The sequence below is a fragment of the Lithobates pipiens genome, unplaced genomic scaffold (genome assembly GCF_037356315.1).
Source record: "Lithobates pipiens isolate NorthernLeopardFrog02 unplaced genomic scaffold, aLitPip1_a1.2 Scaffold_18, whole genome shotgun sequence".
Lineage (NCBI taxonomy): Eukaryota > Metazoa > Chordata > Amphibia > Anura > Ranidae > Lithobates > Lithobates pipiens.
This window is the reverse complement of record NW_027507758.1, coordinates 152,266,731-152,289,580: the sequence shown is the minus strand read 5'-3', so window position 1 is coordinate 152,289,580 and position 22,850 is coordinate 152,266,731. Positions and strand designations below refer to the sequence as shown.

General features: G+C 40.9%; 1 protein-coding gene across 3 annotated transcripts in view; it reads right to left on the bottom strand.

Moving 5' to 3' along the window:
• The window catches only part of ERMARD (ER membrane associated RNA degradation), a 148,604-nt gene that overhangs the window by 73,346 nt on the left and 52,408 nt on the right, over positions 1-22,850 (bottom strand). For all 3 annotated transcript variants that reach the window (XM_077486281.1, XM_077486283.1, XM_077486282.1), the window contains exons 4-7: positions 14,017-14,118; positions 11,419-11,508; positions 6,953-7,050; positions 1,319-1,455 (exon numbers count right to left, since the gene is read on the bottom strand). In XM_077486281.1, the coding sequence (XP_077342407.1) occupies positions 1,319-1,455; positions 6,953-7,050; positions 11,419-11,508; positions 14,017-14,118 (427 nt within the window). The remainder of the gene's footprint in view (positions 1-1,318; positions 1,456-6,952; positions 7,051-11,418; positions 11,509-14,016; positions 14,119-22,850) is intronic.

Genomic DNA, 22,850 nt, shown 5'->3' with positions numbered 1-22,850 from the left:
CCATATAGGTTTAGGAGATATTGCTTGGACCTACAGGTAAGCCTTAATCTAGGCTTACCTATAGGTCCAAGTTGTTTGGAAGGGTTTACTTCCTCTTGAAGTTTGCACAGCACACTCTAGCACTTTTTAATTCTATTTTTATTCACATAGATTTTTTTCATCTGTATGATTAATTTTGATAGCACAGCGTACTACAATATATTTGATACCTCAAACTTTTATGGGAGCCTTTTCTTAGTCTTCCACAGATGGTCCTATAAAAATCCATTGATTTGGCTGCAGGCTATAGGGGCACTGGACAAGGCTGCGGCTATCAGTGTCAGGTAGGCCCCTGGTTTCCATAATGATGTAATCGGACAATTTATGCATTGTTTTACATGTTGTACATTCAGATCAGTCCATGTCCTCAAAGAGTTTACAACCTAAGGTTCCCATGTCACATCTACACACATACACACACTAGGGGTACCTAAACTAATTACCCTACCAGCATATCTTTGGAGTGTGGAGATTACCCGGAGTAAACAAACACAAACAGGTAGAGCATGCAAACTCCATGTAGGTAGTGTCCTGTCCGGTATTTGTACTGAGGGTCCCACTGCTACAAGGTAGACGTGCTACCATTTACAGCTTAAAGTGGAACTTCACTCTCTCAATCAACAGACTTGTTTTAATCCTTATGCTGCTAGCATTAATAAATAGATAGGGGAGTATATTCTATTTACTTGTTTTAAATTTTTTTTACATGTCTTAAGTTACTTTCTGGTTTTCAGGCCTAGGCAAATCATAATTTCCGAGGCGTCTTCAGGAAGGGAGGATGGGATTTCTCAGCTGAGCAGGCCCTCCTGCCTCCATGCCTGTGATAATGGCAGATGGATTCCAGGAAGTAAATTGTACATGAATCATTTGCCCTTACTCAAGATGACCACGGTAACAAATGCAAGAGGGAGGATTTTCAACGCAATTTCTCAGCAGACTAAAGCATGGAATCATGGATGAATGCGGGAGTTTGCTTTAAATATAACAAATGAATTAAATAACATTTTTGGTTTGTGTTGCTCAAATGCAGTGTAGTTCTGCTTTAAAATACACAGGGTGTGCACATTCTAGCATGATAATTCTTCTCTTCATTAGGGAGTGTTATCATCGTAGGACCAGAAGGCTAGAAACTAGCAGAATTATTAAGAAAAAAAACAGTGCGACAAAGCGTGTGCTGCAGTGCACAGCATTGTGGTGTGACGTGACCTTTAGCCATTAGGGTTTCTTAAAAAAAAAATATTAAAAAAATTGGTATTGCAATGTTGCTCTGACAACATACCTGGAAAAACTTGTAATTCCTCTGCACTGTTAAAAAGAAAGTAAGGGCGGTGGACAAGTAACGTTCCAGAGTTACAGTGGTTAGCCTGTAGGATCTGTCCCAGGCCTCCAGTAAACAGCAGGAGCATAGAACAATACCTGAAGAAAGGAGTGTTTTTGAATTTAAAATAAATCATAGGATAAAATGGAAGAATGAATAATAGCGTGTAAGGTTCTAAATAAAACTATTATTTCCTATAAAATTTGCAGATAATTAAAGCTCAAATCAGGTTAAAAACATATGCTCTTTGTGTATTAGCGTATCAGTCAAAACACTTACAATACAAACTTTTCACTTAATCTTATGATGCAAATTGATTAAAATTAGTTTCTGAACTCCAATCTCAATATCCTTGATCTAATAACATTGTGCCCCCACCATAAATTCTCTAACATACTTAAAGATAAGAAGCCGGTTATTTTGATAAATATTGTTCTTTATGTTACCTTTGCCCCCCGTCATTTGGGACTGTAAGCATGAAATGTTATCCATTATACCCCAAAAAGCGGCTTTTGGACTCTTCCTTACATTCTTTTTTTACCTGGGCCATTGTGTCTGTGACATGAATAAGGTTATTGTCTATGCTCCCCCCCCCCCTTTTTTTATTTTTTATTATAATTTATCCTGGTTTTTTCTTCTGTTAAATATACATATATATATTTATTTATTTTTTTTATTTTTTACCATATGCCTGTCTATCACAAATTGTAACCATCCCAATGTTGTCCGTATATGTTGTATTGTTTATTAATAAAACTTTTGTAAAAGAAGATAAGAATCCACTACATAAAAAAAAAAAAAAAAAAATCAGTGCAGCATTTCTTGAAATAAACCTATCTAGTCAAAATGTGCTAATTAGCAATGTGTCAAAACTCATTGTGTACATACAAGCAAATACAGTGAATATTCAAAAATTTTAACTGTGCAAAAGATTATAGTGGTATTAAGTTTATACATACAGTAATTCTGATTCTGGTATGTCATCTAGGTTTATAGAAATCTTCACAATCGTTACTAAACCCAGGATCCTGCATTCACTATATCTGGTCTCCCACAGTACACAGAACATGGAAATGCAATTATGTTAGTAAATATAAACTGCTAAATATCTTTTCTCATCAGCAGTTAAAGCAGTCTTATGACTTTTATCAGTGCCTGGTTAAAGCTTGTAGGAGTTTTTATTCTCCCTTGATTGTCCTATGAGGCTGCAGGACCCCTGACTCTCTGTCTGGACAGTGCTAATTAGCCCTGTGCTAATCACATGCACTCTCCCAAGAAAAAAAAAAAGGCTCTAGCAATACACACCAAATTGAGAATGTGCAGCTTGCCCCCAAGGCTTTGTTTTTTAAGGAAAGCTTATTACTGCACATGTGCTGATGAAAAGGCACAGATGAAACACAACATTATGCTAGAGAGAGGAACTGGCTTGCTTTTGTTGCTTTCCCGGTTGGGACCCTGAGTTCTTCATTCAACAGGGAGGTTCCTCTCTTATGACAGCTATAGGAGGGACTTCCCCAAGGACCTATCCAGTTACGCTTGTGAAAGTTCTAGCCTGTGAACTATGTAAGGCAGGCCATAGATGGTGCAAATTTCTTTCCTGCAATCACGGGTTGGAGGAAAGAAATTTGCACAATTACCCCATCAACAAAAAGAGTGCTGACAGGGGAATTCTTACAGCCTAGAGACATTACATCCTCCCAGCAAAAGGTGGGGGGGGGGGGGGGGGTTTGGGGGAAGCCACCCCCGCCAGGAGAAGACAGTGATTAACGCTAGTGGCTATAGCAGCCACTAGCGAAAATCACAAGTAAATCCGGCAGGCTGATTTTACCCAAGTTGATCGATCGATTAACTTGGTACATGCAGCCTTGTCCACAGGGTTTTAATCTTGGCCGGTTCCTTGACAGGTCGAGATCTGAACTGTCTATGGCCGACCTAAGTGTGATCTAGATATAGAAAGGGTCAGGCCTTCTGGAAAATTATATTGCGGTCTGTGTCCCCAGTGTGATTTTTTTTCTCCTATTTGTACTGGTGACCATTGTTACAAATAAACAAAATAAAAATAAATAAATCGTTGTTTACAGGAAAAAAGGTAAAGTGACAGGAAGGAAAGGGAAATTTGTCCAAAAGTTACAGAAAGACAAAGAAAATAATCTGGCAATGTTGTAACCTTTCTCTAGTTTATCCAAAACTGAAAAAAAAAAAGTTTGAGCAATACATACACTTGAATTAGTCATTTATTTGATCTGCGCTATTTGGTGTACCTGTGTTTTGCCTCGCCATTGTATTACACATTTATTTTTAAAACAAACAACATATACAGTTGTGCTCATAAGTTTACATACCCTGGCAGAATTTATGATTTCTTGGCCATTTTTCAGAGAATATGAATAACACAAAAACGATTCTTTCACTCATGGTTAGCTTGGCTGAAGTCATTTATTATCAATCAACTGTTTTTACTCCTTTTAAATCATAATGGCAACAGAAACGACCCAAATGACCCTGATCAAGAAATTACATACCCTGGTGATTTTGGCCTGATAACATGCACACAAGTTGACACAAAGGGGTTTGAATGGCTATTAACCATTTAAGGACTGAGCCTCTTTCTGAGATTTGGTGTTTACAAGTTAAAAACGTTTTTTTTTGCTAGAAAATTACTTAGAACCCCCAAACATTATATATTTATTTTTTCTAACGCCCTACAGAATAAAATGGCGGTCGTTGCAATACTTTATGTCACACCCTATTTGCACAGCGGTCTTACAAGTGCAATTTTGTTGGAAAAAAAAATACACTTTTTTGAATAAAAAAATAAGACAACAGTAAAGTTAGTCCATTTTTTTTTTTACATCGTGAAATGTTATGCTGAGTAAATTGATACCCAGCATGTCACGCTTCAAAATTACTCCCGCGCGTGGAATGGTGACAAATTTTTACTCTTAAAAATCTCCATAGGCGACATTTAAAAAATTCTACAGGTTGCATGATTTGCGTTACAGAGGTTTAGACTAGAATTATTGCTCTTGCTCTAACAATTAACACAATACCTCACATGTGTGGTTTGAACACAGTTTTCTTATTTATTTTACCTCTTATTTTAACACTGTTCTTTTAAAAAAAATGGTGTCACTTTTATTCCTATTACAAGGAATGTAAACATCCCTTGTAATAGTCAAAAATACCCCAGATCTCATATTTACACAAAAATGGAATAAAATTTTTTTTTTTTATGTAATCTGAAAAAAATAAATAAAAATGGCCCTATGGCCCTTTAAGAGCTATGGGCGGAAGTGATGTTTCCGCCCTGCAGTGGTATGGAGATGGGTGGGGGCCCATCTTCCCCTATCTCATCTCCTGGCCTAACAGGACACAGGACCCGATCGCCTCCACCGCTACCGATGGCGGACTGAGGCGGGCGGTCCGTAAGTGGTTAAAGGTATCATTCTCACCTGTGATCCCTTTGCTTGTAATTAGCGTGTGTGTGTATAAAAGTTTCTGGACTCCTGATCCTTGCATCTTTCATCCAGTGCTTCACTGACATTTCTGGATTCTGAGTGATGGGGAAAGCAAAAGAATTGCCAAAGGATCTGTGGGGAAAGGTAGTTGAACTCTATAAAACAGGAAAGGGATATAAAAAGATGTCCAAGGAATTGAGTATGCCAATCAGCAGTGTTCAAACTCTAATCAAGAAGTGGAAAATGAGGGGTTCTGTTGAAAACAAACTACGGTAAGGTGGACTAAGTAAAATTTCAGCCACAACTGCCAGGAAAATTGTTCAGGATGCAAAGAAAAACCCACACATAACTTCAGGTGAAATACAGGACTCTCTCAAAACATGTGGTGTGGCTGTTTTAAGATGCACAAGAAGGAGGCACTTGAAGAAAGATAGGCTGCATGGTCGAGTCGCCAGAAGGAAGCCATTACTACACAAATGCCACAAAGTACCCGGCTTACAATACGCCAAACAGCACAGAGACAAGCCTCAAACCTTCAGGCACAAAGTCATTTGGAGTGATGAGACCAAAATTTTGCTTTTTTGTCACAACCATAAACACTACATTTGGAGAGGAGTCAAGGCCTAGGATGAAAGGTACGAAGGTGGATCGCTGATGTTTTGGGCATGTGTGAGCTACAAAGGCACAGGAAATTTGATCAAAATTGTTGGCAAGATGAATGCAGTATGTTATCAAAAAATACTGGAGGAACATTTGCATTCATCAGCCAGGAAGCTGCACATGGGACATACTTGGACAGTCCAACATTACAATGATCCAAAACACAAGGCCAAGTCCACCTGTCATTGGCTACAGCAGAATAAAGTGAAGGTTCTAGAGTGGCTCTCTCTGTCTTCTGACCTCAATATCATTGAGCCACTCTGGGGAGATCTCAATCGTGCAGTTCATGCAACACAGCCCAAGAATTTACAGGAACTGGAGGCTTCTTGCCAAGAGGAATGGGTAGCTTTACAATCTTAGAAGATAAAGAGCCTCATCCACAAATACCACAAAAGACTTCAAGCTGTCATAGATGTTTAAGGGGGCAAAACACGGTATTAATAACTGGGGTATATAAACTTTTGATCAGGGTCATTTGGGTAGTTTCTGTTGCCATTATGATTTAAAAAGAGTAAACACAGTTGATTGAGAATAAATAGCTTGAGCCAAACACTAACCATGAGTGAAAGAAAATGTTTTTGTGTTATCAGTCAAATTTTCTTAAGAATGGCCAAGAAATCAAATTCTGCAAGGGTATGTAAACTTATGAGCACAAATGTATATGAAGTAAATAAAAAGAACAAAAAGGATCTATAAATTAAAAAATATATATATATAATTGAATCAAACCAAATATAATTTCTATTTTCTGTACAGAAACTGTCAGATTTAAAAGGTAACTCCAATTCTGTGGGGAAAAAAATAGCAAATAAAAAATTTATAATATAGCATATACAATTGTGACACAAGTCACATTGTAATTGAATGTTATTAAAAAGTACATTTCCTTTTCAATGTGCAGCTCTGTATTTTTCTGGAAAATGCAATGCAATATGGCTACCTGGAGGTGTTCTGTACACAACGCCCCCCCAGAAATTAAATTTTCTGCTTGTGTGATTAGCTTACTGATTTTCACAGAAGTCTGAAGTTACAGGTCAGATTTTTGGCATCTCGCGCAACAATAATGACGTTTTTTTTTGGGAGATACACCCAAATAAAATTCAGTCTATAGGGATGCAGTCCCTGCCACGTTCCTCAGAGCCCTGCAGGTGCACCAGGTGATTGATCATTATAAATCCACTCCCATATAGATTCACATGGACACAGACAAACAAACAGCTATTTCTTCAGAATAACAAAAGGTAGAAATCTGCGACATATATGTTTGTTAAAACATATATGTACACAGGTCACCCAGAGAATTTTTGTTTTCTCAACAAAAGTGGAGTTGCTCTTTAAATATCTTAACATCAAAATCTCTAGAAACTTTGCAGCACGATTACCATGCTTTGGCTGCACTAGGTTTCTCAGTTTGGAAATAAATGTACCTGTGGCAGGACGTTATTTTTTTTTCCACCCATAATGTATTTCAACTTACTTTGGGGGAATTTCATGAGGTGAAGCAAATCCATGCCATAAGATGTTACGGAGGTTCAAACTTTCTGGAGAACCAATAAAGATCCTCAGTACATCCATCTGGTTGTAAAAAGCAAGAGTTTTAGAGGAAACAAACTATGTATTAATTTATTAATTTAGAGGAAAAAAATAAAATAAAAAATTACACAGACGTTGTGCGTTATGAAACTGCTAGCTGTACAGTAATCTAAAAGAGTAGTTTAAACATGCTTTTGAACATGATCACACAAATGATGATAGTATCCTTTAATTTCCTTACTATTGCTGGGTGAGGATGCCAGTATAAAGCTGCACATAGCAGTAAGCTAATTGCCTATCAGGGTACAATATGACATGATCTACCAAAGTTGACCAAACAGACATGACATGAGATTTATGGAAAAGCAAACAGAAAAAGAGGGCGTCAACAACTAAGTGTAGCGTTATTAAATTCAATGGTAAAAAACATGCATTTAATGCACTCATTTTGGAAAGCCAGACAAAAGCAGAAGTTTGTTATGTCATCCCACCCGGCCCTGGGGATTGCCAGCTGCCGTTCTGTCCCGTCATCGGGCTAAACTGGTTTTAGCACTCGGACCCAGCTTCCTTGCTACACTCTGCATAGCTTGGCAGCTTTTGTGCCAAACTCTGCTGCCTTGCTTCCATTGCTCCACTAGCCAAAGACCTGTCACCATGGGTGATATACATATACAGAGCCTGGGATGTTTGATTCAGTTCCTGATCTTTTCACAGAGAGTGTATATAATGCGTGTTTTAAACAGTGAATTTAATAAAGCTACACTTTGTAGGTGACCGCCCCTCTTTCTGTTTATTTTTCCATATGTGCACTAGTAAGGATCTTGCTCCAGTGAGTTATTGCAGCCATGAAACAAGTGCCCGATATGCCATTATACTTTTAAAGACTCACATCACCAATTACAGTTAACTAGGGGTGTATTGGTCTTATGCTCATTTTTTTTGTTTTCCTTTCTTTGTGTTATGATGGCATGCTATTTGCTCATTTATTATACGGCAGGCAGCACGCCTCACCTAGTTTAAATCAATTATTTTTTTTGCCATCTGTGTCCTATTTACAACACTTGCCTTCACTTGCTTCTTGTAGACTCAACAGAACTATCTTTAAAGCAATGTAAATTTTCTGTTAGTTATCAGCACACATTTTTCATCTATTCCCTGTTCTAGAGGATGCTTAAAATGTTTGATAACCCATAATTTTCAGTCCTGTTGACAGTGAATTTCAGGAAAATCAGGAAGGATTAACTTCCCTAGAGAACACACAAACCGTAAAAAAAAAAAAAAAAAAAAAAAGTTGACAGAGGTTCTAACCTAGGAAAATAGGGATCTTCACCAGCACACAGGTATAGTGATAACCTTGGCCCTTATTTACAAAAATAGGATTTTTATAACAGATTACCTGTAAAGTGCTTTTCTTGGACTACATCACGGGACACAGAGCCATAGTAGTAACTATATGGTACATCCCATAGCAATGCTATTTGAGGGGAGGGAGACACAACCCGTAGGGCACCCCAGACTTGAGGACCTATACTGCTGCCTGCAGCACACTGTGCCCAAAGGCGATATCCTCATGCTTTCTTACATCCATCTGATAAAACTTGGTAAATGTATGTACTGAAGACCAGGCTGCAACCTTACAGATCTGAGCCATGGAGACCTGGTGACGCACTGCCCAAGAAGCACTAACTGCTCTGGTAGAGTGCACTCTGACTTGAAAAGGTGGAATCTTACCCTTTAATTCATAAGCCTGAATTATAACCGCCGAATCCACTTAACAGTGAATTTCAACGCTGCCTGTCCTTTCCTAGGACCTTATGGGAACACAAACAAGACACCAGATCTGAGCAGCCGTCTTTAAATAGACCTTGACCGCTCTCACCACATCAAAACAATGTAGTGACTTCTCTTCCCTGGAACATGGTTTTAGAAAAAACAATGGCAGGACAATATCTTGGTTGAGGTGAAAACCTGAGACCACATTTGGCAAAAAACCTGGATGAGGGTGCAACACTACCCTGTCCTTGTTAATAATCAAGTATGGCTCTTTACAAGAAAGAGCAGCCCCCCAGGAGACCATTCCCCCAGATCTATGGGGGGCTCTCTGGGGACCTGATGTATGGGGGGCTTTCTGGGGACCCTGATACCCTGATGTATGGGGGGCTATTTGGGGACCCTGATGTATGGGGGGTTATTTGGGGACCCTGATGTAAGGGGGGTTCTCTGGGGACCTAATGTAAGGGGAGGCTCTCTGGGGACCTGATGTATGGGGGGGCTTTCTGGGGACCCTGATGTATGGGGGGGCTTTCTGGGTAAGTGGAGAATCTCTGGGGATCAGGATGTAAGGAGGGGGCTCTCTGGGGATCAGGATGTAAGGAGGGGGCTCTCTGGGGACCCCGATGTAAGGGGAGGCTCTCTGGGGACCCCGATGTAAGGGGAGGCTCTCTGGGGACCCCGATGTAAGGGGAGGCTCTCTGGGGACCCCGATGTAAGGGGAGGCTCTCTGGGGACCCAGAACTATGGGGGGGCTCTCTGGGGACCCTGATGTATGGGGGGCTATTTGGGTAAGTGGAGGATCTCTGGGGATCAGGATGTAAGGAGGGGGCTCTCTGGGGACCCCGATGTAAGGAGGGGGCTCTCTGGGGACCCTGATGTCAGGGGGGGGGGCTCTCTGGGGACCCTGATGTCAGGGGGGGCTCTCTGGGGACCCTGATGTCAGGGGGGGCTCTCTGGGGACCCTGATGTCAGGGGGGGCTCTCTGGGGACCCTGATGTCAGGGGGGGGCTCTCTGGGGACCCTGATGTCGGGGGGGCTCTCTGGGGACCCTGATGTCGGGGGGGGCTCTCTGGGGACCCCGATGTCAGGGGAGGCTCTCTGGGGACCCCGATGTCAGGGGAGGCTCTCTGGGGACCCCGATGTCAGGGGAGGCTCTCTGGGGACCCCGATGTCAGGGGAGGCTCTCTGGGGACCCCGATGTCAGGGGAGGCTCTCTGGGGACCCCGATGTCAGGGGAGGCTCTCTGGAGACCCTGATGTCAGGGGAGGCTCTCTGGGGACCCTGATGTCAGGGGAGGCTCTCTGGGGACCCTGAGGTAAGGGGAGGCTCTCTGGGGACCCTGAGGTAAGGGGAGGCTCTCTGGGGACCCTGAGGTAAGGGGAGGCTCTTTGGGGACCATGATGTAAAGAGGGGGCTCTCTGGGGACCCTGATGTAAGGGGGGGGTCGGGGCTCTCTGGGGACCCTGATGTAAAGAGGGGGCTCCCTGGGGACCCTGATGTAAGGAGGGGGCTCTCTGGGGACCCTGATGTAAGGAGGGGGCTCTCTGGGGACCCTGATGTAAGGGGGAGGTTCTCCGGGGACTTGTTTACATCGGCAGACCACCGTTCTGCCTCTGTTGGAAATGACTGGGCGGGGCCCACCGGACGCACTGATTAGCTCTCGGTGTGTCCAATCAAACAGTGCGCAGACCCGCAAGTGCAGAATCAAGTACCTGTACGTGATTCTGCTCACAGGAGATGCAGCCCCCCGCAGTAAATGTACGTGGTTAATGTGAGTTTATTTTTCTTTATATTCTTAACTCTTTAAACATTTATTTTGAACATACAGTAGATAAATTCTGTGACCAATGCATGTAATGTAGCAGTGCAATATATACGTGGGGCTTTGTAAGGGTGTGGCTTGTGTGTGGGTGGGTGGGGACAAAGGGGGCCCCATGATCCCCTATTGCCCGGGGGCCCCATGAGTTGTCAGTCCGCCCCTGTACCCAAGCAAAAGAAAATAATTGGGTTTAGATACACATCAATAAAATATTCACATTTAGCTTGTGGGTGTAAATACCAAGAAATATAAGTAATATAAAAAGAGACTTACTGGTATGCAATATAACAATAAAAAATGTGTACTTTCTGGGAAAGAATAAGACCAGCACAGATTTTTTATTAATAAATTATTTGTGTAAGGGCTAGTTTACACTTGCTTCAAAAACATGGCTTCGGACATGCTTTGTTAAAGCTCTCTGACCGCTAGTCAAAGCTCCTGTCACTAAATAAAATGGTTTACAGTCCTGTTTACACCTGCTTTTGCATGGTGCTTCGATGAGGCTTCAGTGGGGGTTCAAGCGAGCTTTGCCATAAACCTCTATCGAGACTTTGAAGATACTTTGAAACATCACTGAAGCTACATAGGATATAATTTTTGAAGTGAAGACAAAGTAAAGCAAAGCAAAAGCAGGTGTAAACAGGACTGTGAGCTAACCATTTTATTTAATGACAGGAGCTTTGACTAGCGTTCAGAAAGCTTTAACAAAGCCTGTCCGAAGCCTTGTTGAAGCCGAAGCAAGTGTAAATGAGCCCTAAAAGGAAGCACTGGTGTATTATACTTAGCAGTTCTTTAACTGGGAAAACGTAGTGACTTACAACAGATTTACCAAAGATTGTTGCTAGCTCTTCAGATGCAACAAGGTCTCTAAGCAAGAAGGGGCAGTCTTTGCCAACTGTTAAATACACCTACAAAGTAAAATAAACAGTTTAAAATACTTTAAGAGGAAAACAGAACTTCTTTTTTACAATAATTAAAGTACCCTTAAAGGATAAGTTCACCTTTGGGAACATGTTACACCCGTAACATGTTGCCACACTCCTGCTGCTTACAGATCTGAGCCCTCTCTGACAGCAGGTGGGGGATCTTCCCCCCATACCAGCTGTTACTATTTGAAAACAGTGCGACTGTAAAGGGTGCATCATTCATTCACCGAGTTCTGTGAATAAATGAGCTACCAGTACCTTTGGGGTTGTCAGCTTGTAGTTGTCAATAAACTACCAGGCTGCTATTGAGTGCTCTGGTAATTTATTGATTTTCCCTCTCTTTGTGAAACTGCCTGCCTGTATGATGTAAAGGTAGACTGCTTACACCAATAGTCTGTTCTACACGGCACCCACCATGTGCTAATCGTGGATGATGCAACGTAGATGTAAAGTAGGATAGCCTCTTTGGTCCACCATCCGTCAATTAAAGGGTTTCTAAACCTTTGTGTCTTTTCACCTTAATGCATTCTATGCATTAAGGTGAAAAAACCCCTGGCAGTGACCGGCCCCCCAGCCCCTCCATTTTACTTACCTGAGCCCTGGAACTTGACCCACGGGGACACGCTGTCTCTCTGCCCAGGGTTCTCAGCTCTTGATTGGATAGATTGATAGCGGCGCAGCCACTGGCTCCCGCTGTTGTCAATCAACTCCATTGACATGGGCGCCGGGGCCGAGTCATACATTCGGCGGCTATGGCCGCCGAATGGTTGACTCAGGAGCTTGCCTGCAAGGTAACCCCCTCAGGAGAGCGCTTCTCCTAGGGGGTTAAAGTGGTTGTAAACCCTTACAAACCACTTTGACCTACAGGTAAGCCTAGATTAAGGCTTACCTGTAGATCCAAGCAATATCTCCTAAACCTATATGGTTTAGGAGATATTTGCCCGAAAACGGGCACCGCTGTCTACGGCGCATGCGACGTAGACAGCGGTGCGCAGGCGCACTGAGCGTGGCATTCTCAGCGACGGAGCTGCCGCGCGTGTCGGCCCCCGTGCGCATGCGCAGGAGTGACGGCTTCGCCGAATAACAGCGGCGGAGCTGAGAGACCCCACCAACAAGATGGATGCGGCGGACTACAGGGGACAGCGGCGACTTCGCTGGCTCCTGTGTCAGGTAAGTGACACATAATGGGCTACTATGCGATGCATAGTAGTCCATTATGCTTTGCCTTTGCAGGGAATGAAAGAGGAAGTAAACTCATCAGGGTTTACTTCCTCTTTAACTGATGTTAACTCATGACAGTGATGGATCTGCAGAGTAATTACAAATAGATATTCTAGTCCTTAAAGTAGGTATATGATGTCCATGACAACTGTGGTGCAGATAAACGTTCAGGTGCCAGCCATCCCCAGAGCGTATCCTGGAACTCTGTGAGAAATTGAAAAGGAGGAAGGGAGGGTGGCGCACATAAGTGTAGTAATTAAAATTAGGTTTATTGCACAATGGTAATGTACTTACAAGATAGTGGAATTCATAAGCATGTCTGTAGTAAAAACGTCCTCCTTGAGGTGTGCCTTGTATCCGGATTACCCTGGCGTCCAAGCTGCCTGGGGTGGACCGCACAAAAGGGAAATTATGTCACCCGGTATACGGGCTTCGATATTCAGTCATTCCTTCCATCGAGGCCCGTCCACCGGGTGATGTAATTTCCCTTTGTGCGGTCCACGCCAAGCAGCTTGGATTCCCTGCACTTCCTGGTTGATTCCAGTGCTCCAGCATAGCCTTTCAAAACCACCTGGATGCCAGGGAAATCCAGATACAAGGCACCCCTCGAGAAGGATGTTTTTACTACAGACATGCTTACGAATATCACTATCATGTAAGTGCATTACCATTGTGCAATAAATCTTGTTTTAATTACTACACTTTGGTGCATCTCCCTCACTTCCTCCTTGTCAAGGTTTCTTTGTAGCTGATCCAGCCCTAGTGGAGGTGACATAATTACTATATATTATATAGTATATATACATTGGTGTAGAACAGTGGAGACCTGGATAACTCTTTGGCTTGTCAGATTCTTGGTTTAATCACCCCACTTTCTACACAAGGTTTGAATGTATTCTCCCCTTGTCTGAATCAGATTGCAAGAATGAAAACAATGCCATGTTTTCTGCTCTGAACTGACAAAGGGGTATGAGCTCAGCATAGGACTCAGTGAGATTGTTTTCTAGTAGGAGGGGAAGGTAATCCTCATTAGAAATCCATGGTGGGCATGACTCAGAGTATGAGAAACATTTCTAATGTAAGTGAGAACACAGTATGTTTCTGTCAATACTGGCATCACCCCTAAGCCTACAATGTTGTATACCAGGACACATTCATCTGTAAATGAAAAGTATGCATAGTGCCAGATATCTAAAAAGTCTTTATACTGTAGGTGCAAAAAATGTTTCTTGCCATGTTTGTTAATGTTCAGAATACCTCCTTACTTACATCTCCAAGGGCACGCTCTAAACAAGATGTCATCTTCATCAACAACAGGGAGATCTTTGTTCCATCCATGCTTTTTAGTACAGTAGGCACACTGAGAAACAACTGAGAACAATATATTTTCATATGATAAAGGTATAATATCAGCCAGGAATAGAAATAAAACAAAATTAGAGTCCCGCAGGAATTCTTTGCAAAATTTAGAACCCTAGTATTAAAATATATATGGAGGCACAAATATCCTACAATCTCATATGCAACACTTGTAAAGGGGAAAACATTAGGGGGATTAGCAGCACTGGATTTTAAGAAATATTACCAGGCAATCATTATCTCACGGATAGCAGGTTGGATACCTAACAAAGTTGTTAAAGGGTGGGTGGACATTGAAAAAGCTCAAAGTATATCAAGATCCCAAAGCTTATATCAGATATGCAGGGTACTCGGACGAGTTTAATATACTGAGGGGGACTGGTCAAGGATGTCCACTTTCGCCGTTATTATTTGCTTTACTCATTGAACCTTTAGCACAAAGAATTAGGATGGAACCCACTATAACAGGTATTGAAATGGGTGGCTTTTTATATTTATTCAGAACTCTCCCGATTCATATTCCTACATATTTTCTTAGGCTGATCTGACTTCACAAAAAACACTTGTTCTCCCCAAAGCTTTGGGTGGTTTGGGATTCCCAGACTTTAACATATATTATAAGGCAGCTCAATTATCTCAATTAACAAAATATCACTCTTCTACAGAGATTCCTTTATGGGTCCTCATTGAAGCTGTAGACTGTGATCCTCTTCCTATAAACAATATATTATGGTTACAACCTGGGGATCGTAAGTCTATAAATAACCCCATTTCTAAGCACTCTCTATCTATATGGGATAGGTATAGAAATTCACATGGTCTGCAATCTCCACAAAATCCGCTATTATCTTTCCACAAGAATCCGACTTTTTACCCAGCCTGGAAATATCCCAAAACCTTTAAAGCTTGGTCTAAGGCTGGTATCACTTGTCTATATAATTTAACTTCAACTACATCAATAAAATCTTTTATAGATCTATGTGAATTATATAAGCTTCCACAATCAGAAATATTCAGATATCTCCAAATCAAAAAAATGTATACTCCCCTTCTCAATTTAAATGTAAACTTACATAATATTTCTCAATTTGAAAGATTTTGTCTCAAGGAACCACACGCTAAAGGTCGTATTACATCATTGTATACACAATTGATATCTAATTCTAATACTGTTATACTTAAATATGTGGCCAAGTGGGAAAAAGATTTGGATTGTACGATCGATTCTAGGTCTTGGTCCAACATATGGTCTTTCACAAAATCTTCCTCTATAAATATATTGGTGTCTGAATCATCATATAAAGTTCTCACACACTGGTATTTGGTTCCTGCGAGAATCACCAAATTCTCAACAGACAACACTGGCCTCTGCTTTCGTTGCTGTCTAGAATAGGGTACCTATATACATACCTGGTGGCATTGCTCAACTGTACAATCATTTTGGAAAAAGATCTTTCTGATCATTACAAAATTTTTTGATCGTTCAATTTTTCCAGACCCAATTATAGCTCTCCTTAATTTAAAATCAGCCTCTCTGAATCAGAAACAATTCAAATTAGTTCTTAGCCGCAAAGCAGACTATAGCCAATGCGTGGAAAACAGATGTGGTGAATATTGCAGAAACCAAACGTAGAATGAATCAATCTTTCATCCATGCTAAAGTTTGATGATATATGGAAACCCTGGATTAAATATTATACGTCAGATAATATTGACAACCGAGTTTTATTGTCATGGTGATTAAGATTTTTTATAGAATTACAACATTAGCTGATATACAAAACCTCCTCCGGAGAATTATTCCCTCCCCTTCCCCTCCTATATACCTTTTATGTTCTTCGCTTACTATATAATACTTACTATAAACATACTTTAGAAGTTATGGTTAAACCTTTAAAATCATATATTTTCTTTTAGACATATTTAGATTTTCTTGGGATTAAAATGTTTAAAACTCAGCTATAAGAATGTTTTTAAATTCTAAAATATATAAGGCCATTTATTGATATTCCCAAGAGAATATCTTGAAATTCTTCTTTGCTTTGTATCATCCGTACTTCAATATGTCTACTTTTTATTTCTGGTATCGCATAATTTGTCTTATATTCTGTACATGTAATTTATTTTAACATAAAATAAAAACTTTTGAACGAGAAAAAGCTCAAAGTAAAGTAGACTTAGGTAAAGGGGTGTGGGTCCCACGACAATTCCGTGAATTATCAAATAGCACAAATCCACTAACAAAAAACACTTTTAAGATATGGGATGAACTGGGTGGACTATACCAATGGCAATATAATTCACCTTTAATTTCTTTACTAGACACTAATTATTTTAAGCCTGGGAAAGATGAGCACATCTATTTTACTAGATGGGCAAAAAAGGATGAAATAACTTTACAAGATGTGATGATGGGAAACAGATGCACTTTCACTGAATTAATATAAAAATGGGGAAATAAATCATTAGAGAGATGGAGATATGCATAAATACAGCACATTACACAGACACTCCCCCAACCACTACGACGAAGAGGTAATTGAGTTTAATGGAGAGACTATTCTCTTCCCCACAGTGCTTGGGCCAGAGTATATTTAAAATAAATAAAATACCGGTAGAAGAATTAGAACCTAAATACCCACCTTATCTGTGGAAATGGGAAGAGGAAATTGGTACTCTAGCGGATAAGGAACATAGGCATAAGATTCTTAGGGTAGTGTGTTCTACCTCCAGGGATATCAGGACAATAGAAAAGTGTTATAAACTGTTAGCAAGATGGTAAGTTGTCTTGCAGAGAACACAGGAGTTTAGCGCAGGGACCCCTCCAATGTGTTGGAGGGGATGCGGTGTCCTTGGAACCTTTGCGCATCTATGGTGGGACTGCATGAAGATCCAGCCGTATTGGGAAAAAATCATAGATAACATTTTACAAACAACAGGGCAGCAGGTTCAGAAAGACTCGCGGAAATGTTTGTTTCACGATATGGATAAAACAGTAGCCCAGTACAAGAATACCTTAGTGCCTCACCTGCTTAACGCAGCCAAAAGCCTAATTCCAAAAATGTGGAGAACTCCTGAACCTCGCTCAATGAAAGAATGGATAGCAAAGATAGAGTCGTTGAGATCAATAGGAGAAACAATACATAGAAGTGAAGATACCATGTAAACATATAATAGTGTATGGAGGAAGTGGCTGGAGTTTAAAAAATCCTCAGATTATATAATGATGGTGGGGTGTTAGCCCTTGTACACACGGTCGGAGAATCTGTCGGAATGAGTCTTATCAGACCGTGTCGTCAGATAATCAGACTGTGTGTGGTATGCATCGGACTGATTCCGTCCGAATCTCCGTCCGACCCAATTTTCCAACATGTTGGAAATATTTCCCGACCAACTGGGCCGGACGGACCTAATCCGATCATGTGTAGAGCATTTTCATCGGACCAAGTGCCACGCATGCTCAGATCAAATTCCTACATCAAAGCTATTGGCTACTAGCCTGAATGTAGTCCCATCGTAACGAAATTACGTCATCACGTTCTAAACGATTGGATTTTTCGCCAACTTGGCCCGACCGTGTGTATGCAACAGTTTCGGACACAATCCGTAGGACTAAATCCGACGGGCAAAATCCGACGGATTTGGTTGGCAAAATCTCCGACCGTGTGTAAAGGGGCTTAAGGGGAGCGGAGGGTTTAGGAGAGATCGGAGTCCTGAAAGGAAATATACGAGAGAACGCAAGAGGAGGTATTAATATTGGTATAAGGGGGGTGGGAGGGGGAGAGAGAGAGAGAGAGGGGGAGGAGAGGGACAGTTATGGGAATTTGATCTTTTTTTTCTTCTTTTCTTTTGGGTTTGTGTTTAGGGGTGATATGTTTAATTGAGAATAATATACTGATTGTAAGGTGGAAACATCATCAATTATGTAAGAATGTAATAGAGGATAATTTATACTAATAAAAAGATAATATAAAAAAAAATTAATTAAAATAAATAAATAAATAAATAAATAAAAAAGAAATAAAACAAAGTAACAGTGATTTGATTTTTCATGACTGGGGAAGAAATAGAAGCTTTGTCAGGTTTTATATTATTATCATGAGCAGCTTGCCAATCCTTAGATGTGGTGGCTGCATTTGTTTTCTTTTTAAGGTTTTTTTTCCCCCCTTTATCTTCACCTGGTGGTCTGGCCAGTAACACCTGTATTGGGTTGTCTGCATTCTGGATGAAGTAGTAAAGCACCTTTGGACAGCCGCATTGTCACTCTGGGGGGGAGAGGAGTGTTAAACTAGCAGATTTAGATGAACTTGGCTAACATATTTAAGCTGAACTCCAGCTAAATTTGGGTATACGCCTACAGTGGTGTGAAAAAGTGTTTGCCCCCTTCCTCATTTCCTGTTCCTTTGCATGTTTGTCACACTTAAGTGTTTCGGAACATCAAACCAATTTAAACAATAGTCAAGGACAAGCAAGTAAACACAAAATGCAATTTGTAAATTAAGGTGTTTATTATTAAAGGTGAAAAAAAATCCAAACCATCATGGCCCTGTGTGAAAAAGTGATTGCCCCCTAAACCTAATAACTGGTTGGGCCACCCTTAGCAGCAACAACTGCAACCAAGCGTTTGCGATAACGTGCAATGAGACTTTTACAGCATCCTGGAGGAATTTTGGCCCACTCATCTTTGCAGAATTGTCCTAATTCAGTTACATTAGAGGGTTTTCAAGCATGAACGGCCTTTTTAAGGTCATACCACAACATCTCAATAGGATTCAGGTCAGGACTTTGGCTAGGCCACCCCAAAGTCTTCATTTTGTTTTTCTTCAGCCATTCGGTGGTGGACTTGCTGGTGTGTTTAGGATCATTGTCCTGCTGCAGAACCCAAGTTCGTTTCAGCTTGAGTACACGAACAGATGGTCGGACATTCTCCTTCAGGATCTCTTGGTAGACAGCAGAATTCATAGTTCCTTTTATCACGGCAAGTCTTCCAGGTCCTGAAGCAGCAAAACAGCCCCAGACCATCACACTACCACCACCATATTTTACTGTTGGTATAATGTTCTTTTTCTGAAATGCAGTGTTCCTTCTACGCCAGATATACTTGGACACACACCTTCCAAAGAGTTCCACTTTTGTCTCATCGGTCCACAGAATGTTGTCCCAAAAGTCTTGGGGATCATCAAGATGTGTTGTGGAGAAATTGAGACGAGCTTTGATGTTCTTTTTGCTCAGCAGTGGTTTTCTCCTTGGAACTCTGCCATGCAGGCCATTTTTGCCCAGTCTTTTCCTGATGGTGGAGGCATGAACGCTGACCTTAACTGAGGCAAGTGAGGCCTGCAGTTCCTTGGATGTTGTTGTGGGGTCTTTTGTGACCTCTTGGATGAGTCGTTGCTGCGCTCTTGGGGTAATTTTGGGGGGCCGGCCACTCCTGGGAAGGTTCACCACTGTTCCATGTCTTCGCCATTTGTGGATAATGGCTCTCACTGTGGTTCGCTGGATTCCCAAAGCTTTGGAAATGGCTTTATAACCCTTTCCAGACTGATAGATCTCAATTACTTTCTTTCTCAATTGTTCCTGAATTTCTTTGGGTCTCGGCATGATGTGTAGCTTTTAAGGATCTTCTGGTGGACCTTACTGTGTCAAGCAGCTCCTATTTAAGTGATGCCTTGATTGTGAACAGGTGTGGCAATAATCAGGCCTGGGTGTGGCTAGAGAAATTGAACTCAGGTGTGGACAACCACAGTTATAGTATGTTTTAACAAGGGGGGCAATCACTTTTTCACACGGGGCCATGATGGTTTGGATTTTTTTTCACCTTTAATAATAAACACCTTCATTTACAAATTGCATTTTGTGTTTACTTGTGTTGTCCTTGACTATTGTTTAAATTGGTTTGATGTTCCGAAACACTTAAGTGTGACAAACATGCAAAGGAACAGGAAATGAGGAAGGGGGCAAACACTTTTTCACACCACTGTATATAGTAGATTTGCAAATGAACGTTCATACGAAAATGTATACAAACATTTGAACGAAAATTCTCATTCTCTACAATCGACAACTTGACAAACGTCATTCGAAAAGAATTCAAATTCTTGTTTGTCTTTAACCACTTCAGCCCTGGAAGAATTTACCCCCTTCCTGACCAGAGCACTTTTTGCATTTCGGCACTGTGTCGCTTTAACTGACAATTGTGCGGTCGTGCAACGTGGGACACAAACAAAATTGATGTCTTTTTTTCCCACAAATAGAGCTTTCTTTTGGTGGTATTTGATCACCTCTGCGGTTTTTATTTTTTGCGCTATAAACAAAAAAATAGCGACAATTTAAAAAAAAAACATTATTTTTTACTTTTTGCTATAATAAATATCCCCCAAAAATATTTAAAAAAAACATTTTTTTCCTCAGTTTAGGCCGATACATATTCTTCTACATATTCTTGGTTATAAAAAAAAAAATTTGCAATAAGCAATTGGTTGGTTTGTGCAAAAGTTATAGCGTCTACAAAATGGGGAATAGTTTTATGGCATTTTTACTGATGATTTTTTTTTACTAGTAATGGCGGCGATCAGCGATTTTTATTGTGACTGCGACATTATGGCGGACACATTGGACAATTTTGAGACCATTGGCATTAATACAGCGATCAAAAATTTGCATTGATTACTGTAAAAATGTCACTGCCAGTGGAGGGGTTAACCACTAGGTGGCACTGTACGGGTTAAGTGTGTCCTAAGGAGTTATTCTAACTGTGGGGGGGAGGGGCTATGTGTGACACGTCACTGATCAGCGCTCCCAATTACAGAATAAAAGATGACAGCAATACATTTTTTGACATATAATTAAGGGTTAAATACGCTGACAAAGACATAAAATCTTAAAGGAGGTCAAACAGTATAAAGCAGGGGTGGTGTTTCTGCTGGAGAAGCACATCTCCCAGGAAACAAATGCGAAGTTATACTCAGGGATTTGATAACAAGGAGGGCAAAGGGGGTAACAACTGGAGTAGCCAGGGAAGTTTGGTTCATATTGGAGGAAAGGATGATTTACTCCAAAGAATGATATCTCTTCCTAAAGGGGAGAGTGTATGAAATGGAGTGCATACTGGCAAACATCTATTGCCCCAATAAGAATCCAACAAATTACCTGGAGGAGGTCATGGGAAATGTAATGGATTTCAAAAAGGGAAATGTGTTAATGACCAGAGATTTTAATGTTTGCATGGAGCCTAGAATCGACAGTACATCTCATGTAAAGGGGACTAGGAATGTCCAGCTGAAAACGATAAAGCAGCAAATACATCAGTGTCAATTGTTGGACGTATGGAGAGTGCAACACCCTAGGACACAAGATTATACATTCTACTCCCCTGTACACAGATCGTACTCCAAGATTGACTACATAATGGTAGAACACAGGCTACTAGTTCTGGTAATTGAAACAAATATAGAAATAACAACATTGTCAGACCATTTCCCAGTGGCAATGAAAATGAAGGTACCAGGAGCTCAAAGAAGGCCCAATTCATGGAGATTAAAGAATTAATACAGGATAAGAAAGATGAAGAAATAATTAAAAAAAGATATAGAACAATATTTTATAATAAACGATACGAAGGAGATATCGGATGCCACTTCATGGGAAGCTCATAAAGCCTACATTAGGGGCATCCTGATTGCTATAGGAGCTAGGAAAAAAAGGAAAGGATAAAAAACATGGAAATCTTAATAAAAGAAATACAAGAATTAGAACAAGGACATAAAAAGAACAAAGGGCAAGATCTGGAGCTGTACCAGGCATTAGTAATAAAAAAGAGATGAATTAAAAGAACTAATGGAACAGGAGAGGAGAAGGGTATTCAAAAGAATTTCAAAAGATAGATATCAGTGGGGAAATAACGTTGGAAAATTATTAGCAAGAATGCTGAAGAAAAAAAAAAAAAATCAGTAAACTACATAGAAAAAATACAAAATAACAAAGGGGAAATGGTATAATCAACAAAAGAAATAGCAAAAGTGTTCCAGAACTATTATGGGGAGTAATACCCGGTAAATCAAAAGGGACAACAGGAAAAAGAACAGAAAAGATAAAAAATTTGAAAAAAAGCTAGGCTACCTTAAGTGATAGAGAATAAGCTACCTGCCTTAGAAAAACCCATAACAGAAGAGGAGATGAATATGGCGTTAAAAGACTTGGTATTGGGAAAAAGTCCAGGACCAGGAAGCCTATGGAGTATGTGCCCCTAGAGTGGCAGTCCAGGGGTGCCTAAATATCACTGTGAGTGAGGGTCACTTTGATTTTGGGCACCAAGGACACTGTACCATATAACACGCTTTTTTAGCGCCTGGTCATTGTTTCACATAATGGCCATTCTTTTCACTCTCCTCTCCACTATCCCTTCCCCACTTTATTTATTTTGTGTGTCACATCTTTGTTTTGTCACTTTGCACGTTTGCTGTGATGAGTAGGGTCACAGGTCCCAGGGCCTGTCCTGAAAGTCTGGGGATGGGGTGTACATGGCCTTTTGGCTTAGTTCGCCCTCTCTCTTAGGGATGAGGTCTGTTTTCGGGAGAGCCTTACCTAGTATTTGGGTGGGTCTGTTTCGGCAGACCTTCCAAAGAACGGGGTCTGCCTGGTTTTGGCCAGAAAGACCAAGTTTTAAGTGTCCTTGTCCATGTCTGGAGCCTAACGCCCCAGGGGATTCAGGGCAAGGCCCTCTGATTTTAGAGGGCTTGTGTACCCCT